The 18,377-nt window shown below is 42.1% G+C and overlaps 1 protein-coding gene across 1 annotated transcript in view; it reads left to right on the top strand.

The window, feature by feature from the left end:
* HEATR6 (HEAT repeat containing 6) overlaps nucleotides 1-18,377 on the top strand; it is a 188,030-nt gene that overhangs the window by 81,273 nt on the left and 88,380 nt on the right. Inside the window, exon 7 of the mRNA XM_053706936.1 lies at nucleotides 7,814-7,951. Within this exon, the coding sequence (XP_053562911.1) occupies nucleotides 7,814-7,951 (138 nt within the window). The remainder of the gene's footprint in view (nucleotides 1-7,813; nucleotides 7,952-18,377) is intronic.

Here is an 18,377-nt window from a genome sequence, read left to right as displayed (position 1 = left end):
GGTGGCTCTGCAGTGTGTGCTATCATTTATACTCGTCAGTAGGATTGTGGTGTGTTTTTTGGGTATTTATAAGGTTAATAAGTATTTCTCTTGTTAAGTGTAGTCAGTCCACGGGTCATCCATTACTTATGGAATATATCTCTTCCTAACAGGAAGCTGCAAGAGGATCACCCAAGCAGAGCTGCTATATAGCTCCTCCCCTCACATGTCATATTCAGTCATTCTCTTGCAGCCTAACTAAAGATAGGTCGCTGTGAGAGGTCTGTGGTGTTTTTTAACTTAGTTTATTTCTTCAATCAAAAGTTTGTTATTTTAAATGGCACCGGAGTGTGCTGTTTGTTCTCAGGCAGCATTAGAAGAAGAATCTGCCTGCGTTTTCTATGATCTTAGCAGACGTAACTAAGATCCACTGGCTGTTCTCATCTGAGGAGTGAGGTAACTTCAGAAAAGGGGAATAGCATGCAGGGCCCCCCTGCAAACGAGGTATGTGCAGTAAATTATTTTTCTGAGGAATGGAATTGACTGAGAAAATACTGCTGATACCAATGTAACGTAAGTTCAGCCTTAAATGCAGTGATAGCGACTGGTATTAGGCTGATGAGTGTGTGTACACTGAATGTATTTTTCTAAGAAATGGAATTGACTCTGAAAATACTGTTAATACTGAAATAATGTATGAGCCTTAACTGCAGTAAAAGCGACTGGTAGCAGGCTTATTAATAACACTTCATAACTTTTAAAATCTATGTTCAAAACGTTTAATGGCATGTTAATCGTTTTTTGTGAGGTACTTGGTGATAAAACTTATTGGGGCATGATTTTTACCACATGGCCATCTTTGTTTTCTGCATAGAAACAGTTATCTGAGCTTCCCCACTGTTGTAATATGAGTGGGAGGGGCCTATTTTAGCGCTTTTTTGCTCAGTAAAAATTCAGTCACAATCTGTCTACTTCATCCTCCATGATCCAGATCGTCCATGATGGTTACAAATCACTTTGCAAGACATGGCTACTGTTATGACAGAAGTATTATCTAAATTGCCAGAATTAAGAGGCAAGCGCGATAGCTCTGGGTTAAGGACAGAGCCCGCGGATGAGGTGAGAGCCATGTCAGATACTGCGTCACAGTTTGCAGAACATGAAGACGGAGAGCTTCATTCTGTGGGTGACGGATCTGATCCAGGGAGACTGGATTCAGAAATTTCTAATTTTAAATTTAAGCTTGAGAACCTCCGCATATTGCTAGGTATTAGCGGCACTGAATGATTGTAACACGGTTGCAATTCCAGAAAAATTATGTAGGTTGGATAGATACTATGCGGTACCGGTGTGTACTGACGTGTTTCCTATACCTAAAAGGCTTACAGAGATTATTAGCAAGGAGTGGGATAGACCTGGTGTGCCTTTTTCCCCTCCTCCCATATTTAGGAAAATGTTTCCTATAGACGCCACCACACGAGACTTATGGCAGATGGTCCCTAAGGTGGAGGGAGCAGTTTCTACTTTAGCTAAGCGTACCACTATCCCGGTGGAGGATAGTTGTGCCTTTTCAGATCCAATGGATAAGAAATTAGAGGGTTACCTTAAGAAAATGTTTGTTCAACAAGGTTTTATCTTACAGCCCCTTGCATGCATTGCGCCTGTCACTGCTGCGGCGGCATTCTGGTTTGAGTCTCTGGAAGAAGCCATTCGCACAGCTCCATTGGATGAAATTATGAACAAGCTTAAAGCACTTAAGCTAGCTAACGCATTTGTTTCTGATGCCGTCGTACATTTAACCAAACTTACGGCTAAGAACTCCGGATTCGCCATCCAAGCGCGCAGAGCGCTATGGCTTAAATCCTGGTCAGCTGACGTGACTTCTAAATCTAAATTACTTAATATTCCTTTCAAAGGGCAGACCTTATTCGGGCCCGGCTTGAAAGAAATTATAGCTGACATTACGGGAGGTAAGGGCCATGCTCTACCTCAGGACAGGGCCAAATCAAAGGCCAAACAGTCTAATTTTCGTGCCTTTCGTAACTTCAAGGCAGGAGCAGCATCAACTTCCTCCGCTCCAAAACAGGAAGGAGCTGTTGCTCTTTACAGACAGGGCTGGAAAGTTAACCAGTCCTGGAACAAGGGCAAGCAGGCCAAGAAACCTGCTGCTGCCCCTAAGACAGCATGAAGAGAGGGCCCCCTATCCGGAAACGGATCTAGTGGGGGGCAGACTTTCTCTCTTCGCCCAGGCTTGGGCAAGAGATGTCCAGGATCCCTGCGCGTTGGAGATCATTTCTCAGGGATATCTCCTGGACTTCAAAACTTCTCCTCCACGAGGGAGATTTCATCTTTCAAGGTTATCAGCAAACCAAATAAAGAAAGAGGCGTTTCTACGCTGTGTACAAGACCTCTTACTAATGGGGGTGATCCACCCAGTTCCGCGGACGGAACACGGGCAAGGATTCTATTCAAATCTATTTGTGGTTCCCAAGAAAGAGGGAACCTTCAGACCAATCTTGGACTTAAAAATCCTGAACAAATTCCTAAGAGTTCCATCATTCAAAATGGAAACTATTCGAACCATCCTTCCCATGATCCAAGAGGGTCAGTACATGACCACAGTGGACTTAAAGGATGCCTACCTTCACATACCGATTCACAAGGATCATTATCGGTACCTAAGATTTGCTTTCCTAGACAGGCATTACCAGTTTGTAGCTCTTCCCTTCGGATTAGCTACGGCTCCAAGAATCTTTACAAAAGTTCTGGGCTCACTTCTGGCGGTACTAAGACCGCGAGGCATAGCGGTGACTCCGTACCTAGAAGACATTCTGATACAAGCGTCAAGTTTTCAAACTGCCAAGTCTCATACAGAGATAGTTCTGGCATTTCTGAGGTCGCATGGGTGGAAGGTGAACGTGGAAAAGAGTTCTCTATTACCACTTACAAGAGTTCCCTTTCTAGGGACTCTTATAGATTCTGTAGAGATGAAAATTTACCTGACGGAGGCCAGGTTATCAAAACTTCTAAATGCTTGCCGTGTCCTTCATTCCATTCCACACCCGTCAGTAGCTCAGTGCATGGAAGTAATCGGCTTAATGGTAGCGGCAATGGACATAGTTCCATTTGCGCGCCTGCATCTCAGACCGCTGCAATTGTGCATGCTAATTCAGTGGAATGGGGATTACTCAGATTTGTCCCCCCTGCTAAATCTGGATCAAGAGACCAGAGATTCTCTTCTATGGTGGCTTTCTCGGCCACATCTGTCCAAGGGGATGACCTTTCGCAGGCCAGATTGGACGATTGTAACAACAGACGCCAGCCTTCTAGGCTGGGGTGCAGTCTGGAACTCCCTGAAGGCTCAGGGACTATGGACTCAGGAGGAGAAACTCCTCCCAATAAATATTCTGGAATTAAGAGCAATATTCAATGCTCTCCTAGCTTGGCCTCAGTTAGCAACTCTGAGGTTCATCAGATTTCAGTCGGACAACATCACGACTGTGGCTTACATCAACCATCAAGGGGGAACCAGAAGTTCCCTAGCGATGTTGGAAGTCTCAAAGATAATTCGCTGGGCAGAGTCTCACTCTTGCCACCTGTCAGCGATTTACATCCCAGGCGTGGAGAACTGGGAGGCGGATTTTCTAAGTCGCCAGACTTTTCATCCGGGGGAGTGGGAACTTCATCCGGAGGTCTTTGCTCAACTGATTCATCGTTGGGGCAAACCAGATCTGGATCTCATGGCGTCTCGCCAGAACGCCAAGCTTCCTTGTTACAGACCCGGGAGCGGTGCTGATAGATGCTCTGACAGCCCCTTGGGTCTTCAACATGGCTTATGTGTTTCCACCATTTCCGATGCTTCCTCGTTTGATTGCCAAGATCAAACAGGAGAGAGCTTCGGTGATTCTGATAGCGCCTGCGTGGCCACGCAGGACCTGGTATGCAGACCTAGTGGACATGTCGTCCTGCCCACCGTGGTCTCTGCCTCTGAGACAGGACCTTCTAATTCAGGGTCCTTTCAACCATCCAAATCTAATTTCTCTGAGGCTGACTGCATGGAGATTGAACGCTTGATTCTATCAAAGCGTGGCTTCTCGGAGTCGGTTATTGATACCTTAATACAGGCTACCTTAATACAGGCCTGTTACCAGAAGAATTTACCATAAGATATGGCGTAAATATTTATATTGGTGCGAATCCAAGAGTTACTCATGGAGTAAGGTTAGGATTCCTAGGATATTGTCTTTTCTACAAGAGGGTTTAGAAAAGGGCTTATCTGCTAGTTCGTTAAAGGGACAGATTTCTGCTCTGTCTATTCTTCTACACAAACGTCTGGCAGAAGTTCCAGACGTTCAGGCTTTTTGTCAGGCTTTAGCTAGGATTAAGCCTGTGTTTAAGACTGTTGCTCCGCCGTGGAGCTTAAACTTAGTTCTTAACGTTCTTCAAGGCGTTCCATTTGAACCCCTTCATTCCATTGATATCAAGCTGTTATCCTGGAAGGTTCTGTTTTTGATGGCTATTTCCTCGGCTCGAAGAGTGTTTGAGTTATCTGCCTTACATTGTGATTCTCCTTATCTGATTTTTCATTCAGACAAGGTAGTTCTGCGTATTAAACCTGAGTTCTTACCTAAGGTAGTTACTAACAGGAATATCAATCAGGAGATTGTTGTTCCATCACTGTGTCCTAACCCTTCTTCAAAGAAGGAACGACTTTTGCATAATCTGGACGTAGTCCGTGCCCTGAAGTTCTATTTGCAGGCAACTAAAGATTTTCGTCAAACTTCTTCCCTGTTTGTCGTTTACTCTGGACAGAGAAGAGGTCAAAAGGCTTCGGCTACCTCTCTCTCTTTTTGGCTTCGTAGCATAATACGTTTAGCCTATGAGACTACTGGACAGCAGCCTCCTGAAAGGATTACAGCTCATTCTACTAGAGCTGTGGCTTCCACCTGGGCCTTCAAAAATGAGGCCTCTGTTGAACAGATTTGCAAGGCTGCAACTTGGTCTTCACTTCACACTTTTTCAAAATTTTACAAATTTGACACTTTTGCTTCTTCGGAGGCTATTTTTGGGAGAAAGGTGCTTCAGGCAGTGGTTCCTTCTGTTTAAGGTTCCTGCCTTGTCCCTCCCTTCATCCGTGTACTTTAGCTTTGTTATTGGTATTCCATAAGTAATGGATGACCAGTGGACTGACTACACTTAACAAGAGAAAACATAATTTATGCTTACCTGATAAATTTATTTCTCTTGTAGTGTAGTCAGTCCACGGCCCGCCCTGTCTTTAAGGCAGATCTAAATTTTAATTAAACTCCAGTCACCACTGCACCCTATGGTTTCTCCTTTCTCGTCTGGTTTTGGTCGAATGACTGAATATGACATGTGAGGGGAGGAGCTATATAGCAGCTCTGCTTGGGTGATCCTCTTGCAGCTTCCTGTTAGGAAGAGATATATTCCATAAGTAATGGATGACCCGTGGACTGACTACACTACAAGAGAAATAAATTTCAGGTAAGCATAAATTATGTTTTTTTACATTTGGTTATGTAATAATTATCATATACCTTATTTTAACATGATGCCAATAAATTAGTATTTAAGCAATAACGTTTTCATTTAGTAGAATTTATTCTACAACTTTACTATTCTATGGGAGTGAGTGCTAATTAAACCCCTTCTTGTCCCCTTCTTCCTTCCCACATCTGTGTACATTATATTTAAAGGGGTAGCACTGAGGTTAGACTTACCTCTTATTCCCTGTTTTTACTTTATCATAGTGCCAATAATATTTCTTTAGTTCAATCAGTAAAGTAAAAAATGTCATGATTCAAATAGAACCTTCAGTTTTCTAATCTGCTTTGTTTATTGTTGAAAAGAATACCTAGATAAGCTCAGGTGCAATGCACTACTGTGAGCTAGCTGCCTGTCACTGTCTCACCCAATGTAATCAGCTAGGTCCCAGTAGAGCATTGCAATCTTTCAACAAAGAATAAGAGAATTTAGCAAACTTGATAAAATAAGTAAATCTGAAAATGGTATGATCTGAATCATGAAAGAATTGTGTGTTTATGCCCCTTTAAAGGGACATTATACACTCATTTTTTCTTTGCATAAATGTTTTGTAGATCTATTTATATAGCCCATAAAGTTTTTTTTTTTTTTTTTAAATAGTTTTGCTTATTTTTAAATAACATTGCGCTGATTTTCAGACTCCTAAACAAGTCCCAAAGTTTTAGGAGAATACCGACGTATACCTACTCCAGCTTGCTCCTGTTTGTGTAAAGGGTCTTTTCATATGCAAAGGAAGGGGGAGGGAGGAGTGTCTTATTTCCCACTTGCAGTGGGTGTTCCAGTAACCTTTTCAATAGAGCTAAACTGGGAGCTTCTAAGTTTTTAGACGTTTTTTTACTGGATTTTTATACCGTTATCTGTGCATATTATTCTTTATAGTAGTGTCTATTACATGCAGTTATATGAACATTGGTGTATACTGTTTCTTTAAGGTCTATTTCTCAACGCTTTATGTTTTATAACATTGTTGCAGTGTAGAAGGGAAATGTTATTTCTACAGACACAAATTTACAGTTTTGAGAACTACAAAACCAATAATATGTGATAATATCTTCTAGACAGAAAAATGCCTAAAATAACTTTACAGAAAACTTTGAAAAACAGGACATTGTGAATGGATTAATGGAATTAATTTGCCAAAAAAATTAAACATTACAGCCTTGAATATATAGCCTCATGCTACAAAATTAAAAACTTAATTCTTATTTCAGTATGAATAACCATTAGATTATAATGTATCTTAAATGGAAAATTATCTTTTAGATAGCTTTTTCCTCAAAAAGCATTTTTTTTTTAAATTACTTAATTTTTTGAGAAGTACTCGTACAACATCACAAATAATCCAGGGTATTGGCAGCATTATTACGCATATTACTGGTGTGATAATTCAATCATATTATGACAAGTAAAATTGAGTTTGTGTGTCCATTACTATAGCTATGAATCCTGTGAAGCAGACGAGCTTCCCTTTTTTTTTTTTTTGCAATTGGAGGGAAAATTCCTCCACTAACCAAACTAAGCTAAAACAATAACAGCATACATATAATACAATCAAACGTAACATAAACATGAGGTATTATGTTACTTGAGAGGCAACACCCGGTATTCTTATAACATAGAAAATTGTTGAGGGGGGAGGGCATTATTATTCCAGAAATTAGATAAACATAAGTTGGGTCCATTAGTTGATTTGTCCTGCGCACTAGGGTCTATTAGTGAAGTAGTGTGGCACTCAAGTTAGGGAGTTTATTCCACATATAGGAATAGTACAAGTCAACACAGCATTTATGAAATAGCAAATAAATAAATCCCTGAGCGATTGAAGTCAGAGCCAGCAGGTCAGGCCCTGGAGAGGGGTCGCATTCGCATATATCTCCGTGTTTTCCAACAAATAGTAGTATTATTTTTCAAAATCAGTCAGGGTTAGTCAGGAGTCACTGTCAATAGTTGGCATGCACCAGCGGCTATGTAAAAAGCATTTTATTTTAAAAAAAAATAGATTTTTATCTATACTGGTGGTTGCCTCAGAATGTGTGCATATAAACAGACTGTGTAAAATTTGATAATGGAAATAAATTGGAAAGTGTGTATGCTCTTTGTGAATCATTAAAGTTTTATTTTGACTTCAGTGTCCCTTTAAAAAAAAAAAAAAGAGGACTAGGTTATTAATTACTTATAATTTGCTTTCCCCCCCATAATTCTTAGCATGTACAAATTACATAGCAATATCTAATAAATAATAAATTCATATTTGTGAATTTTTTTTTAGAAATATATGTTTTATGGACTTCCTGGGCTAAACATAGAAACACCAGTGGTCCTGTATCCAGCACCCCTCCCTCAGTATGATGGCAGATCTCCAATTAAACCAGAGCAATCTGAAAGAGTCACAGTTCGACAAACCGTGGTAAACTTTTTCTTTCTTATCCATTTATTCTATTTTTTTTTTTAATTTTGTTTTCAACAGTAGTGTAAACTGCTAATCTATTCAATTGATCTTTCTGTGTAGAAAACACAAACACTGGAGGGCACCTCCTAGTGTGACTCGGTTTATGTACTAGCCAACATTTATACAGATATCTGTGTACTACTCACAAGTGAGGCAGCGCCAGTGTGCAAGATGACTCAGACTGGGATCTCTGTGTCCTAGCTCACTGATTCGGGTGATGGGATGGTATCGCTCCTACAATCTGCTTGAGGAAACAGCGTGTGATCACTGAGAAACGCGTAGCAATTGTCTAGGGGGATTGTAAACCCCATTTCTCTTGTTAAGTGTATCCAGTCCACGGATCATCCATTACTTGTGGGATATTCTCCTTCCCAACAGGAAGTTGCAAGAGGATCACCCACAGCAGAGCTGCTATATAGCTCCTCCCCTAACTGCCATATCCAGTCATTCTCTTGCAACTCTCAACAAAGATGGACGTAGTAAGAGGAGAGTGGTGTATTATAGTTAGTTTCTTAACTTCAATCAAAAGTTTGTTATTTTTAAATGGTACCGGAGTGTACTGTTTTATCAAAGGCAGCATTAGAAGAAGAATCTGCCTGTGATTTCTATGATCTTAGCAGAAGTAACTAAGATCCATTGCCGTTCTCACATATTCTGAGGAGTGAGGTAACTTCAGAGAGGGAATGGCGTGCAGGTTATCCTGCAATAAGGTATGTGCAGTTAACATATTTCTAGGGATGGAATTTGCTAGAAAAATGCTGCTGATACCGGATTTATGTAAGTTAAGCCTAAATGCAGTGATTTAATAGCGACTGGTATCAGGCTTATTAACAGAGATACATACTCTTATAAAAGTGTAATATAAAACATTTGCTGGCATGCTAATCGTTTTTATATATGCTTTGGTGATAAAACTTATTGGGGCCTAGTTTTTTCCACATGGCTGGCTTTATTTTTGCCTAGAGGCTTTCCACTGTTATAGTATAAAAGTTACAGTTGGTGCAGTTAAAATTACAAACTGTGACATTCAGCTTCCCTCAGCAGTCCCCTGCATGCTATAGGACATCTCTAAAGGGTTCAAAAGGCTTCAAAAGTAGGAGCTGTGGCAGTTGTTATGACTTTTTAAAAAACATATTTTTCGTTTTGTTAATCTGTTTTTTGTATTAAGGGGTTAATCATCTATTTGCAAGTGGGTGCAATGATCTGCTAACTTGTTACATACACTGTAAAAATTTCGTTAGTGTAACTGCCTTTTTTCACTGTTATTTCAAATTTTGCCAAAATTTGTTTCTCTTAAAGGCACAGTAACGTTTTTATATTGCTTGTTAACTTTGTTTAAAGTGTTTTCCAAGCTTGCTAGTCTCATTGCTAGTCTGTACAAACATGTCTGACACAGAGGAAACTACTTGTTCATTATGTTTTAAAAGCCATGGTGGAGCCCCATAGGAGAATGTGTACTAAATGTATTGATTTCACCTTAAACAGTAAAGATCAGTCTTTATCTATAAAAGAATTGTCACCAGAGGGGTCTGTCGAGGGGGAAGTTATGCCGACTAACTCTCCCCATGTGTTGGACCCTTCGCCTACCGCATGAGGGACGCACGCTAATATGGCGCCAAGTACATCAGGGATGCCCATAGCGATTACTTTGCAGGACATGGCTGCAATCATGAATAATACCCTGTCACAGGTATTAGCCAGATTGCCTGAATTGAGAGGCAAGCGCGATAGCTCTGGGGTTAGACGAGATACAGAGCGCGTAGATGCTGTAAGAGCCATGTCTGATACTGCGTCACAATATGCAGAACCTGAGGACGGAGAGCTTCAGTCTGTGGGTGACGTCTCTGAATCGGGGAGACCTGATTCAGAGATTTCTAATTTTAAATTTAAGCTTGAGAACCTCCGTGTGTTACTTGGGGAGGTATTAGCTGCTCTGAATGACTGTGACACAATTGCAGTGCCAGAGAAATTGTGTAGGCTGGATAAATACTATGTAGTGCCGGTGAGTACTGATGTTTTTCCAATACCTAAAAGGCTTACAGAAATTATTAGTAAGGAGTGGGATAGACCCGGTGTGCCCTTTTCCCCACCTCCTATATTTAGAAAAATGTTTCCAATAGATGCCACTACACGGGACTTATGGCAGACAGTCCCTAAGGTGGACGGAGCAGTTTCTACTTTAGCAAAGCGTACCACTATCTCGGTTGAGGACAGTTGTGCTTTTTCAGATCCAATGGATAAAAAATTGTTTATTCAATAAGGTTTTATTTTACAGCCCCTTGCATGCATTGCGCCTGTCACTGCTGCAGCGGCGTTCTGGTTTGAGGCCCTGGAAGAGGCCATCCAGACAGCTCCATTGACTGAAATTATTAACAAGCTTAGAACACTTAAGCTAGCTAACTCATTTGTTTCTGATGCCATTGTTCATTTGACTAAACTAACGGCTAAGAATTCCGGATTCGCCATCCAGGCGCGTAGGGCGCTATGGCTTAAATCCTGGTCAGCTGATGTGACTTCAAAGTCTAAATTACTTAACATTCCTTTCAAGGGGCAGACCTTATTCGGGCCTGGTTTGAAAGAAATTATTGCTGACATTACTGGAGGTAAGGGTCATACCCTTCCTCAGGACAGGGCCAAATCAAGGGCCAAACAGTCTAATTTTCGTGCCTTTCGAAATTTCAAGGCAGGTGCAGGATCAGCTCCCTCTACTTCAAAACAAGAGGGAACTTTTCCTCAATCTAAGCAGGCCTGGAAACCTACCCAGTCCTGGAACAAGGGCAAGCAGGCCAGAAAGCCTGCTGCTGCCTCCAAGACAGCATGAAGGAGCGGCCCCCTATCCGACAACGGATCTAGTAGGGGGCAGACTCTCTCTCTTCGCCCAGGCGTGGGCAAGAGATGTTCAGGATCCCTGGGCGTTGGAGATCATATCTCAGGGATATCTTCTGGACTTCAAAGCTTCTCCCCCACAAGGGAGATTTCACCTTTCAAGATTATCTGCAAACCAGATAAAGAAAGAGGCATTCCTAAGCTGCGTGCAAGACCTCCTTGTAATGGGAGTGATCCATCCAGTTCCGCGGACGGAACAAGGACAGGGGTTTTATTCAAATCTGTTTGTGGTTCCCAAAAAAGAGGGAACCTTTAGACCAATTTTGGATCTAAAGATCTTAAACAAATTCCTCAGAGTTCCATCATTCAAGATGGAAACTATTCGAACCATTTTACCCATGATCCAAGAGGGTCAGTACATGACCACAGTGGACTTAAAGGATGCCTACCTTCACATTCCGATCCACAAGAATCATCATCGGTTCCTGAGGTTTGCCTTTCTAGACAGGCATTACCAGTTTGTAGCTCTTCCATTCGGGTTGGCTACAGCCCCAAGAATTTTTACAAAGGTTCTGCGCTCACTTCTGGCGGTTCTAAGACCGCGAAGCTTAGCGGTGGCTCCTTACCTAGACGACATCCTGATACAGGCGTCAAGCTTTCAAATTGCCAAGTCTCATACAGAGATAGTTCTGGCATTTCTGAGGTCGCATGGGTGGAAAGTGAACGAAGAAAAGACTTCTCTATCTCCTCTCACAAGGGTTTCCTTCCTAGGGACTCTGATAGATTCTATAGAAATGAAAATTTACCTGACGGACTCCAGGTTATCAAAACTTCTAAATGCTTGCCGTGTTCTTCACTCCATTCCGCGCCCCACGGTGGCTCAGTGCATGGAAGTAATCGGCTTAATGGTAGCGGCGATGGACATAGTGCCATTTGCGCGCCTGCATCTCAGAACGCTGCAATTATGCATGCTCAGTCAGTGGAATGGGGATTACACAGATTTGTCCCCTCTACTAAATCTGGATCAGGAAACCAGAGATTCTCTTCTCTGGTGGTTATCTCGGGTCCATCTGTCCAAAGGTATGACCTTTCGCAGGCCAGATTGGACCATTGTAACAACAGACGCCAGCCTTCTAGGTTGGGGTGCAGTCTGGAACTCCCTGAAGGCTCAGGGTTCATGGACTCAGGAGGAGAAACTCCTCCCAATAAATATTCTGGAGTTAAGAGCAATATTCAATGCTCTTCTAGCTTGGCCTCAGTTAGCAACACTGAGGTTCATCAGATTTCAGTCGGACAACATCACGACTGTGGCTTACATCATCCATCAAGGGGGGACCAGGAGTTCCCTAGCGATGTCAGAAGTCTCCAAGATAATTCGCTGGGCAGAGACTCACTCTTGCCACCTATCAGCGATCCATATCCCAGGAGTAGAGAACTGGGAGGCGGATTTTCTAAGTCGTCAGACTTTTCATCCGGGGGAGTGGGAACTCCATCCGGAGGTGTTTGCTCAATTGGTTCTCCGTTGGGGCAAACCAGAACTGGATCTCATGGCGTCTTGCCAGAATGCCAAGCTTCCTTGTTACGGATCCAGGTCCAGGGACCCAGAAGCGGCACTGATAGATGCTCTAGCAGCGCCTTGGTTCTTCAACCTGGCCTATGTGTTTCCACCGTTTCCTCTGCTCCCTCGTCTGATTGCCAAAATCAAACAGGAGAGAGCATCAGTGATATTGATAGCGCCTGCGTGGCCACGCAGGACCTGGTATGCAGACCTAGTGGACATGTCATCCTTACCACCATGGACGCTGCCTCTGAGACAAGACCTTCTAATACAAGGTCCTTTCAATCATCCGAATCTACTTTCTCTGAGACTGACTGCATGGAGATTGAACACTTGATCCTATCAAAGCGTGGCTTCTCCGAGTCAGTAATTGATACCTTAATACAGGCACGAAAGCCTGTCACCAGGAAAATTTACCACAAGATTTGGCGTAAATATCTTCATTGGTGTGAATCCAAGAATTACTCATGGAGTAGGGTTAGGATTCCCAGGATATTGTCCTTCCTCCAAGAGGGTTTGGACAAAGGACTATCAGCTAGTTCTTTAAAGGGACAGATTTCTGCTCTGTCTATTCTTTTACACAAGCGTCTGGCAGAAGTTCCAGACGTTCAGGCATTTTGTCAGGCTTTAGTTAGAATTAAGCCTGTGTTTAAACCTGTTGCTCCCCCATGGTGCTTAAACTTGGTTCTTAAAGTTCAAGGGGTTCCGTTTGAACCCCTTCATTCTATTGATATCAAACTTCTATCATGGAAAGTTCTTTTTCTGATGGCTATTTCCTCGGCTCGAAGAGTCTCGGAGTTATCTGCCTTACATTGTGATTCTCCTTATCTGATCTTTCATTCAGATAAAGTAGTTCTGCGTACCAAACCTGGGTTTTTACCTAAGGTGGTTTCTAACAAGAATATCAATCAAGAGATTGTTGTTCCATCATTATGCCCTAATCCTTCTTCAAAGAAGGAACGTCTTTTGCATAATCTAGACGTAGTCCGTACATTGAAGTTTTACTTGCAGGCTACTAAAGATTTTCGCCAAACATCTCACCTGTTTGTTATTTACTCTGGACAGAGGAGAGGTCAAAAGGCCTCGGCAACCTCTTTCTTTTTGGCTTCGGAGTATAATCCGTTTAGCATATGAGACTGCTGGACAGCAGCACCCTGAAAGAATTACAGCTCATTCTACTAGAGCTGTGACTTCCACGTGGGCCTTTAAAAATGAGGCTTCTGTTGAACAGATTTGCAAGGCTGCGACTTGGTCTTCGATTCATACCTTTTCAAAATTTTACAAATTTGATACTTTTGCTTCTTCGGAGGCTGTTTTTGGGAGAAAGGTTCTACAGGCAGTGGTTCCTTCCGTTTAAGTTCCTGCCTTGTCCCTCCCATCATCCGTGTACTTAAGCTTTGGTATTGGTATCCCACAAGTAATGGATAATGGATGATCCGTGGACTGGATACACTTAACAAGAGAAAACATAATTTATGCTTACCTGATAAATTTATTTCTCTTGTAGTGTATCCAGTCCACGGCCCGCCCTGTCCTTTTAAGGCAGGTCTAAATTTTAATTAAACTTCAGTCACCACTGCACCCTATGGTTTCTCCTTTCTCGGCTAGTTTCGGTCGAATGACTGGATATGGCAGTTAGGGGAGGAGCTATATAGCAGCTCTGCTGTGGGTGATCCTCTTGCAACTTCATGTTGGGAAGGAGAATATCCCACAAGTAATGGATGATCCGTGGACTGGATACACTACAAGAGAAATACATTTATCTTGTAAGCATAAATTATGTTGTTTTTAACAATTGTTTTTAATTGTTTTAAATGAACACTTTTACCACTGCAAGCACGTGTCTGAGTCGGAAGGGAGAGGTTAGGAGCGATACCATCCAATCAACCGAATCAGTGAGCTTTGGACACTGAGAGATCCCAGTCTGCATCATCAAGCACATTGGCGCTGCCACACTTGTGAGTACATAGATATCTGTTTAATGTTGGCTAGTACATAAACGGAGTTACACTAGGAGGCGCCCTCTGGTGTTTGCGTTTTCTACACAGAAAGATTGATTGGTTCACAGAAGTTTTAAGGAGAAGAGTGGCCCAGTGAAGCTTACACATTCCTATCTCCTAATAAAGGGACATACTACATAGTGGTGATTTAGCTACTGCATAGCTTGGACTTCTTCACATGGATTGGTATTGATGTCAATAATAGAAATTACTGTGGACAATGTAATATAAGATTCATTGGCCCATATTTATCAAGCTCCGTACGGAGCTTGAAGGGCCGTGTTTCTGTTGAGTCTTCAGACTCGCCAGAAACACAAGTTATGAAGCAGCGGTCTAAAGACCGCTGCTCCATAACCCTGTCTGCCTGCTCTGAGCAGGCGGACAGGAATCGCCGGAATCGAATACGATCGGGTTGATTGACACCTCCCTGCTGGCGGGCGATTGGCCGCGAGTCAGCAGGGGGCGGCGTTGCACCAGCAGCTCTTGTGAGCTGCTGGTGCAGTGTTAAATGTGGAGAGCGTATTGCTCTCCGCATTTAGCAAGGTCTTGCGGACCTGATCCGCAGTGTCGGATAAGGTCCGCAAGACCTTTGATAAATTGGGGCCAATGTATTAATATACGGTATGCAATGTCTGAATTTTTTATATAACTTTATAATTTTGTTTATTTTATTTAGATTATCATTTACAATTTTTAATTTATTTATTCACTTTGTCTATATATTTTTGGATTACCAAGTAGAAATCTTTTTTGGAATTATTCATTACTTATCTAATATAAATGTGAATATCTTGATATATATTCAATTCCAATTGATAAGCTCTGTATTTAGATAGCGCCCCCTGGCCATCATCACAATATTGTTTTGGTATATGATAAATTATTTGTGAGACTGCTACTAGTGACAGATTTCTATAGACTTATATGTATGCATAAGACTTTAGCCTAATTTGCAGGGACTAGCAACAGGCTTTTTAATAACACTTAATTAATTTAATGTTAAACGTTTTTTGCTGGCATGTAAAATCGTTTAATTTTCTGAGGTACTGGGTGAAAAAATGTTTTGGGCACTAATTTTTTTCCACTTGGCAGTCGTTTTATTTAATTTATGACAGTTTACTGATCTCTCTCACTGTTGTGTGTGAGGGGAGGGGCCTTTTTTGGCGCTTTTGCTACGCATCAAAAAATTCAGTCAGAAGTTTATTGTCTTCCCTGCATGATCCGGTTCATCTCTACAGAACTCAGGGGTCTTCAAAACTTGTTTTGAGGGAGGTAATCACTCACAGCATAGCTGTGAGATTGTAGTTGACTGTGATAAAAAACGTTTATTTCTGTATTTTTTTTCTGCTATCAGGGTTAGTTATCCTTTGCTAATGGGAGCAATCCTTTGCTAAAATTGTGTTTTTTACAAATATTTGATGCTATAACTTTTCAGTTTATTAATTTTCAACTGTCATAACTTTTTCTGTGCTTCTTATAGGCACAGTACGTTTTCATATTATAGTAAATTACTTGAAAAGTATTTCCAAGTTGCTAGTTTATTTGCTAGTGTGTTAAACATGTCTGATTCAGAGGAAGATATCTGTGCTATATGTGCTAAAGCCAAAGTGGAGCCCAATAGAAATTTATGTACTAACTGCATTGATGCTACTTTAAATAAAAGTCAATCTGTACAAATTGAACATATTTCACCAAACAACGAGGGGAGAGTTATGCCGACTAACTCGCCTCACGTGTCAGTACCTGCATCTCTCGCTCGGGAGGTGCGTGATATTGTAGCGCCGGGTACATCTGGGCGGCCATTACAAATCACATTACAGGATATGGCTACTGTTATGACTGAAGTTTTGGCTAAATTACCAGAACTAAGAGGTAAGCGTGATCACTCTGGGGTGAGAACAGAGTGCGCTGATAATATTAGGGCCATGTCAGACACTGCGTCACAATTTGCAGAACATGAGGACGGAGAGCTTCATTCTGCGGGTGACGGTTCTGATCCAAACAAACTGGATTCAGATATTTCAAATTTTAAATTTAAGCTGGAAAACCTCCGTGTATTACTAGGGGAGGTGTTAGCGGCTCTGAATGATTGTAACACAGTTGCAATACCAGAGAAAATGTGTAGGTTGGATAAATATTTTGCGGTACCGTCGAGTACTGACGTTTTTCCTATACCTAAGAGACTTACTGAAATTGTTACTAAGGAGTGGGATAGACCCGGTGTGCCGGTCTCACCCCCTCCGATATTTAGAAAGATGTTTCCAATAGACGCCACCACACGGGACTTATGGCAAACGGTCCCTAAGGTGGAGGGAGCAGTTTCTACTTTAGTTAAGCGTACCACTATCCCGGTGGAGGATAGCTGTGCCTTTTCAGATCCAATGGATAAAAAGTTAGAGGGTTACCTTAAGAAAATGTTTGTTCAACAAGGTTTTATATTGCAACCTCTTGCATGCATTGCGCCTGTCACGGCTGCAGCAGCATTTTGGTTTGAGTCTCTGGAAGAGACACTTGAATCAGCTCCATTAGATGAGATTACACACAAGCTTAAAGCCCTTAAGTTAGCTAACTCATTTATTTCGGATGCCGTAGTACATTTAACTAAACTTACGGCTAAGAATTCCGGATTCGCCATTCAGGCGCGCAGAGCACTGTGGCTAAAATCCTGGTCAGCTGACGTTACTTCTAAATCTAAATTGCTTAATATACCTTTCAAAGGGCAGACCTTGTTCGGGCCCGGGTTGAAAGAAATTATCGCTGACATTACAGGAGGTAAAGGCCATGCCCTGCCTCAAGACAGAGCCAAACCTAAGGCTAGACAGTCTAATTTTCGTTCCTTTCGTAATTTCAAAGCAGGAGCAGCATCAACTTCCTCTGCACCAAAACAGGAAGGAGCTGTTGCTCGCTACAGACAAGGCTGGAGACCTAACCAGTCCTGGAACAAGGGCAAGCAGGCCAGGAAACCTGCTGCTGCCCCTAAGACAGCATGAATTGAGGGCCCCCGATCCGGGAACGGATCTAGTGGGGGGCAGACTTTCTCTCTTCGCCCAGGCTTGGGCAAGAGATGTCCAGGATCCCTGGGCGTTAGAGATCATATCTCAGGGATACCTTCTGGACTTCAAATCCTCTCCCCCAAAAGGGAGATTTCATCTGTCAAGGTTGTCAACAAACCAAATAAAGAAAGAGGCGTTTCTACGCTGCGTACAAGATCTTTTATTAATGGGAGTGATCCATCCGGTTCCGCGGTCGGAACAAGGACAAGGGTTTTACTCAAATCTGTTTGTGGTTCCCAAAAAAGAGGGAACTTTCAGGCCAATCTTGGATTTAAAGATCCTAAACAAATTCCTAAGAGTTCCATCGTTCAAAATGGAAACTATTCGGACAATTTTACCCATGATCCAAAAGGGTCAGTACATGACCACAGTGGATTTAAAGGATGCTTACCTTCACATACCGATTCACAAAGATCATTACCGGTATCTAAGGTTTGCCTTTCTAGACAGGCATTACCAGTTTGTAGCTCTTCCATTCGGATTGGCTACGGCTCCAAGAATCTTCACAAAGGTTCTAGGTGCTCTTCTGGCGGTACTAAGACCGCGAGGAATTTCGGTAGCTCCGTACCTAGACGACATTCTGATACAAGCTTCAAGCTTTCAAACTGCCAAGTCTCATACAGAGTTAGTACTGGCATTTCTAAGGTCGCATGGATGGAAGGTGAACGAAAAGAAGAGTTCTCTCTTTCCACTCACAAGAGTTCCCTTCTTGGGGACTCTTATAGATTCTGTAGAAATGAAGATTTACTTGACAGAATACAGGTTAACAAAGCTTCAAAATGCATGCCGTGTCCTTCATTCCATTCAACACCCGTCAGTAGCTCAATGCATGGAGGTGATCGGCTTAATGGTAGCGGCAATGGACATAGTACCCTTTGCACGCCTACATCTCAGACCGCTGCAATTGTGCATGCTAAGTCAGTGGAATGGGGATTACTCAGACTTGT

Source organism: Bombina bombina, chromosome 3 (assembly GCF_027579735.1).
Source record: "Bombina bombina isolate aBomBom1 chromosome 3, aBomBom1.pri, whole genome shotgun sequence".
In the NCBI taxonomy this organism is placed as follows: Eukaryota; Metazoa; Chordata; class Amphibia; order Anura; family Bombinatoridae; genus Bombina; species Bombina bombina.
This window is presented reverse-complemented; position numbering and strand designations above follow the sequence as displayed.